The 7,200-nt window shown below is 38.6% G+C and overlaps 1 protein-coding gene across 2 annotated transcripts in view; it reads left to right on the plus strand.

The window, feature by feature from the left end:
• The window catches only part of STX17 (syntaxin 17), a 33,737-nt gene that overhangs the window by 22,427 nt on the left and 4,110 nt on the right, over positions 1 to 7,200 (plus strand). For both annotated transcript variants that reach the window (XM_009324921.1, XM_009324922.1), the window contains exons 4-5: positions 5,243 to 5,361; positions 5,445 to 5,495. In XM_009324921.1, coding sequence (XP_009323196.1) covers positions 5,243 to 5,361; positions 5,445 to 5,495 — 170 coding nt within the window. The remainder of the gene's footprint in view (positions 1 to 5,242; positions 5,362 to 5,444; positions 5,496 to 7,200) is intronic.

The following is a 7,200-nucleotide window of genomic DNA, read 5'->3' on the forward strand; positions in this document are numbered from 1 at the left end:
CACACTTTTCTTATGACCTGTGACTGAGTTTTGATAAGTGGAGAATGCTCTAATTAAAGTATCCTAAGAAATGAGGTAGTTTTGGCCTTCCATGAAAAAGATCCCGTAGCCTTGGATCTGGAAATAGAAGAGTGTTCATACGAAGAAGAACACTTACATTAATGTTTCACAGTAGCTTGACTTCTTTCCCCCACCCCTGCAAATAACTTGATCGTGTGCGAGTAACCATTTAGGCCATTTTCATTGAATCAGTGCTTGCAACATCAAGAAGAAAACAATTTTTCTATGATAGACAAGATAATATGCCACTGCTGAAATACCTGGAAAAGAGGAGCAAGTCTCTATATAAAGGAGAACATCTCTTCCTGTGGCATTTTATCTCAGTAACTGACAAGAAAGCAGAAGACAGTATAAATCCATTTAAATAAAAGATTTTGAAAACACACTGTAACATGCTACAGGTCAGACATGTTTGCTGGTTTTCCCTCCTTTCTCTACAAAATGTCTTTCATTCCTTGTTCTACCATTCTGTCTTCAGGGGAAGCCCTTATAATGCCCTGGTACCAGCTGCTGATCTCTGCTGATGATCTGTGAGAAAGTTGGTTACATCAGGATTAAATCCTTCCACATATAGTTTGATTGTAATTAGTAATTAGCTTGATTGCTGCAGTTTAAAATTGATTGGAAATTTCATGTGTCTTTAAAATTGAAAGAGTATTCTCAGTCAATGGCATTGTAGAAGAACCTGCCGTCAAATGTGATTTCACGACCCTTCTTGTTGCTATATAGAGAACTACAGGAACTCTTTCAAGTGTGATTAACAAGCTAGTGAGTCTAATGGTCAAACAGGGAGAAAAGAAGAGTAGATTTGGAAGACCAGGCTTGCTTTCGAGAATGTCGTGCAGCGGTATCAGAAAGCCTTATGAATGTCAAGATATATCAAATACAGAACCATAGAACGGTTTGGGTTGGAAGGGACCTTTGAAGACCATCTAGTCCAATCCCCCTGCCTTGGGCAGGGACACCTTCCACTAGATCAGGTTGCTCAAAGCCCCGGCCAACCTGGCCTTGAACACTTCCAGGGAGGGGGCATCCACAACTTCTCTGGGCAAGCTGTTCCAGTGTCTCACCACCCTCATCATAAAAAATTTCTATCTTCTTACCAAGCCAATAAAAAAGACTGAATTGGCTTCTGACATATGGATCTTGACTTTTTCAACACCTTTAGCATCTTGTAATTGATTGTTCAGTATTTTGTCCTAATATCTTTGTGGGTTTCAAAGTTTGGCTATTCGCTGCATTCTCCTTCCCCTCCAAAAAAAAGAAGATAGTAACTGAATCTGTTCTCTTGCAGTCCTCTGGGACCCCCTTACTCAAGTTGTCAGAAATGCTTGAACTTTCAGAGGCTGTTTCTTAAATGCTCAGTAGTGAATTTCATCAAACCCTCAGGATTTGAATAGATCTAGTGCATCTAAATATGTTTAACCTGTTCTCTTTATGTTTCAGCCTATCCTTTTTCTTTCTTTCTTGTTTAAATTAATTGCATCAAATACCTGATTACGGCTATCTGTTTGTATAAAGACTGACTTAATCTTTCTCTGGGTCATGTCATTTTCTTTCTTTACCTGGCAATGCACTTACACTTCCTTTGTCTTCCTCTAACTTGAAAAGCATTCGTAGAAACTTTCTTGCTACCATTTATGCCCCTTGGTAGCTGCAATTTATTTATGTCCTAGTCTTTATGGTATTAACTTTCCATGCTTATATTATTCCTTGTACTCATCTTAATTGTGTGTCAAATTCTTGATATCCAGGGCATTGAAGAGCTCTTGCTGAATCCATAAGCATTTTCCTCTGCACCGGGACAATTTGCTGTCAGCTTCAGTATAGCCTATTTTATTAGCATCTGCCAGCTTTTCTGCAGTCCTTTATCCTTTAGGAACTTCTTCCCCACAGTTTCTGCTCATCAGCGTGCCAAATGAGTTAATCTCTCTTTTGGGGGGAACTCATTGTCTGTAGTCTCTAACTCCGAGTTTTGGAGTAGTGAACTCTGGTATTCAGTGATCCCCTTCATCCATATTAGCCATTACTTTGGGGCTCTTTGTGAGCTCTTCTCTGTTATGATCAGAATTAAATTTAAAATATATCTTCCTTTGGTAACTTTCTGCAGTTGTCCTCAATACATTCTGGTATTTCATTGGAAAGGCCTTGTCTTGGCTTATTGCTTTTCTAACAGTTACATAGGTGTTAAATGAGAACTAGAGTTTAATTTTGAAGAACAGGACTGCTTTTTTAATCTGAAATACCTTTAAAGTATGGAGGACATTGAGCATAACTGCACTTTAAGCATAACTTGAGCATAACTGCACTATAAAGACCAGGAATTGATCAGAAAGATTGGGATGAGAAGAACAGAAAAATATTACTGGAATGACACGCTCCTGCAAGTCTGCTCAAGAATACAGGAAATAATTCACCCCATTTAAAGTGAAACATACAGGCAGGCAGACAACTAAGTACAATTAAACAGGTTTTTTTTTCAAGTTTGCCTGACAGTGGAAGCAGCTCAGTTGAATTGCTAACACAGATGCAGTATATTGCCTATTCTTTTGTGCTTAGAGGCTGCAGTCCTGAAAGCAAATCTTGGCTGCTGATCTTAATCAAAGGAGCTTCAGTATGCCCGTTCTTTGTAGCATGTTGCTTCCCATCTGGTAGAGAAGGAAGGAGTTTACAAATTCAAATCACCCATTTAGAAGGCATGTCAGTGAAATGATGTGGTCCCTTCCCCCCTTCACCATCCTCAGCTCAGGTCCAATAGAAATGGAATTTAATTGCATTTTGAACAAATATTAACAAAAGGTGAGACTCCACTCTTAAAATTACTAAGATCTTTTAACCAACATATTGAATCTTCCGGAACATTAGATTTTTATCTTGAGAGTAATGAGGTGCGAAGCTGCTCTATGAAATCTGCAGAGGTGTTTTGTATTACTGCATTTCTGTGGAAATGCTGTGAGTGAACTGGTGGAGCCACTTCCATTCTCAGTTCTATTAAAATTGGTTAGACTTGATAAAACATGAACGAGTGAATATAAATTTCTTACTCATACTTTCAGCCCAAATGTGACTTCACCTTCCCTTACCCTTCTTATTCTTTAGTTTTTTGAAGTGAGTAAAGAATTTTCGTGAGGAATTTTTTTCAACTAATTTCTAGTTACTAGAAAATGAAAACAGTGTAAACCTACTTACAGGTTTAAGTTCTCTTGAATGTGTGTCATGCAAAACTTCAGTGTCATTCGTGTATGTTGAAGAATGTGCTTTTCTACCGTAGGTCAGCATAGATTGTTAAGGACAGACCAGAACAGGGAACATAATTTGTGAGGAGGCCGTTTTGCTCAGTGAGCATTTTTTTTGCTTTTGAATTACAAATATTTTAATTTCAACCAACTTAGCATGCATGTGGCTGATTAGGGAAGTGTACGCTTGTCTTGGCAGAAGAAACTTGATTTTGGAATAAGATTGTGAAGGACTGAAATGGAATAAAATACGCAAAACCAATGTTAAATGTCAGAATATGTAACAGAATTGGTTTATCCAAAAATGGACACATTTGGATATATGATTAATTATATTGAAAAGGGAAAAGGAATATTTCAGAACCGAGTATATAACATTAATTAATCTGATGCTACAGATCAAAAATATGTTCTGGAAGAACAGGTGATGATTGTAGAAGGTGAAGTGCCTTCCATGTCTGGATGCTTAAAGGAAAAGGGGTAGAAATAATTAGAAAGAAAAACAAGCCCAAAATAAAACCCCAAGTCGCTTACTCCATCCTTGTTACTCTGCTTACTTAGTAATTACGGCTGAATATCGGCTTCATTGATGTTGGACTTCTGTTGATCTGAGAGTAGGAAAATTAGGTCCTTAATGTATTTTGAGATACTGGGATAAAAATGTTGAGAAATGGACAAATGTTATGAAAATGTATCATTTTTATTTTATCTTAAATTAATTCCATGAATAAGCATGCACTATTACTGACTTTTTATTGAATATGATTATTATTATTTGTTTTCCATTGTTCGTATCTGTTGTAGTAACAGTTACAGAATGTTATTCTAGTATCTCGGTACATTCATTGTTTCTAAAGAAGACTTTAATGCACTATTTACACTTTAATATTACTAGACATATCTAACCAGTCTTCCTCATATTAAGCTTTGTCTCGATACTGCCCTCCAGGGAAGGAAACATCAGTGTCCTGCTAAAGTAGCAATCTTCCTTCAGAAATTGAAGTTGTCTAAATCAATGTGATCTTTGCACTGTGTTCACATACATACATCCTCCAGTCTGCCTTTCATACTCTCAAGCTATTCCTTCATCCTTGCTATGACAAGCCAAACTTGTTGGTTATTATTCTTTATTACCACGTAATTACTTGTCCGTAGTTACGCACATGTCCATTACATCCGTAGTGGCTCAAGACTGGGCTCTTTGACTGGAGGAGGTACGTGTGTGACTGGTCATTGTATCTGCTCACCCCCATGCCACCTAGCTGTCTCTCATTCCCCATTTTTTGCACCGTACTTTGTCCTAATGCCTTCTGCACTCAATCCAGGTGACTTAGAAAGGAAGATATTTGAGAATATCTCCTTTACACCGCTGAGCTGCAAATGTTTGCCGTCCTCACGGTACTGTTACCCAGCGGGATCCAGCACTGAATGCTGGGCAGCACGTTACTTGCTTTTCACTGCTTTTACTTTCAGAGTTTTTTCCTCCAGCTTCTTTTGGTCCCAAATGGCTGAAAATCAAACCAGTAGCGTAATAATCAATCATAAAATGAATAACTGTCTGTTCAGTTTCGGAAGCGCGGTGTTTCTATGTGTTGTATGTAAATGAAAAGTTTTTGTCGCAAGCTCAGTTTTCTTAGCTCAGTTGATACAAAATTAATTAACTGACCTTGAATTCAGGAATATAATTTAATATCATTCTCAGAACTGATTGTGAAAGGGCACTGATAGAAATGAATCCATTTTTTCGGCAATAACTTCCTTTTAAGAAACCGTCTAGTGCTGCGAGTAAGACTTTTCCCTATCTGATCATTTTTAGGGCTGTTGCTTGGCTTGATTTAGGTTAAATATCAATTTACCCTTGAGAAACATTAAGAGCGAGAAACTTTGCACGTCACCTGCATTCTGATCCAGTGCATTTATTTATAAACATCACGTTTCTCATTCAGAAACTTTATATAACACGGAAGTGAAGGACGGCTCCCAAAGTTTAATCCAGATCTACTCCCGCCTTCCCGAAATACCTCAGGAAGAAAATGCAGCTGAGTCTTGGGAAACTTTAGAAGAGGTATGTTGAAACTCCCTTACTGCCACGGTGGTGCTCTTGGTTTTAGCAACTATTACAAACTAACATTTGTTTTTTATTTGTAGGACTTGATTCAGCTTAGCCAGTTGGTGTCTGATTTTTCTCTCTTAGTCAGCGTGAGTATTAATTCTGCATTCTATCCTAGATGGAGTCTTGTACAAAAAGAGGGCGAATGGGTAACTGCTAGTTGGGGGGAAAAAAAAGACGAGCAATACTTCTGCCTGTAATCTGAACTCAGACTGAGCTAGTATCACTTGATCAAAGTGACAGAACAGCAGAATAACATTAACTGAATTTATTCAGTCCAGTATTCAAGACTACAAAATCCTAGTCACTGTTAGGAACTTCAGAAAAATGCTAGTAGAGGCAGGGCAGCACAAAGGTGCTGTTTTTGCTACTTGGGACCTGTGGTAAATACACCTATAGTTTCAAAGCCTGTACATTAGATACTTTCCAAAGGCGTAGGTGATGCATATAATGTTTACATCAAATTGTCTAGCAGTAAGGTGGAAGGTTTTCTTTTGATTTTCAAGTGCCAATAGAAGAGGAATGTTCAAAAGCATTAGTTTAACTACTCAGCTGCCCCGTCTGGTTAGAAAACTAACAGCTCTTCCGTCCCTGCGTCAGTGACTCATTGCTACAAGTACCTCTGTGGCTCTCCTGTTGATTCAGGCTCTGTCAAGGTAATTTTTTGAGGAGGCGACAGTCTTCTGTTTCAGCACTAGTGCTGATAATTGCCCCTAAGTTCTTGTTGCCAGAGCAACTACTGATGTTCTAGCCAGTGCCCTGGGCCACAAGCTGAACCTTAGTAGAAGGTCTACAGTGTTGACTGCAGACTTCTACCCAGGTCCCATTCATTTCTACAATTTCTGATCGTAATGGTGATGATAGCCTTCACTGCACAGGGTGGGTGTTTCTCAGGTACTTTTTCTCGCTTAATCAGGAGTACTAGAAAAATCTGAAGTTCCCCTCACCTTTAGTATGTCCTTTCTCTGCTCTCACAAATGTAGCTGCCAAAAGGTTGCGCATCTTCGTCATCCACACTCAGTTCCCAGTGTTTAGTTCTCCCTGTGCCACAGGGAATTTAAACCCACAATTCTCATCTCCTACGAGAGTTCTGTAATCTCCTTGCTGTTGGGTTAGTTGGGATAGGTAAAATGGCTTTCACCCTTTCTGCTGAATGTGTGCTGCTGCGCATACACAAAAAAATCCCTAAGATTCATTAGGTTGGAGAGGGACTGCAAAAATTTTTATTCAGTAGCCTAAATGTTAGCAGCTTTAGCTAAAAAGGGGAGTTCCTGTTCCCAGAACTTTCTGGCTTTTACACATAACCATCATTAGATATAATAGCAAGTATCTAAAGCGTGTGGATTGGATCGTAGATGAAGATACCAGAGCTGGTGGATTCAGCAGATTCTGAATTAGAAAGAGGAAAAAAGTTCAGAATGCCTTTTATTTTAAGCTGAACATTAGCCATCTCATTATTTTGTGACATAAACCAGCCTGGGTACTGCTGAGATTAAAATAAGAACAAACAAACCCACAAACCCCTTTATCTTCTGCTCCAGCGTTCTCTGAGAGAGACTGCAGGGGAATCTGAATGCATTTGGAGGAAGGATGGAACATTTTTGTAAAATCAAACAGTAGAATACAGAGCAACAGCCAGTGTATTTTCAGTACTGTCACTACTCTATTTGTTAAGTCGGTGTTTTATAATGTCATAATTAAACACTTCTATTTAGATTTCTTGGTGCAGCTTTGCATGTTGGAGTTGGTACTGATCTTATAAACGCTGTTCATAGAATTTTTCTTGAACATGAA

The sequence above is a fragment of the Pygoscelis adeliae genome, unplaced genomic scaffold, assembly GCF_000699105.1.
Source record: "Pygoscelis adeliae isolate BGI_AS28 unplaced genomic scaffold, ASM69910v1 Scaffold135, whole genome shotgun sequence".
Lineage (NCBI taxonomy): Eukaryota > Metazoa > Chordata > Aves > Sphenisciformes > Spheniscidae > Pygoscelis > Pygoscelis adeliae.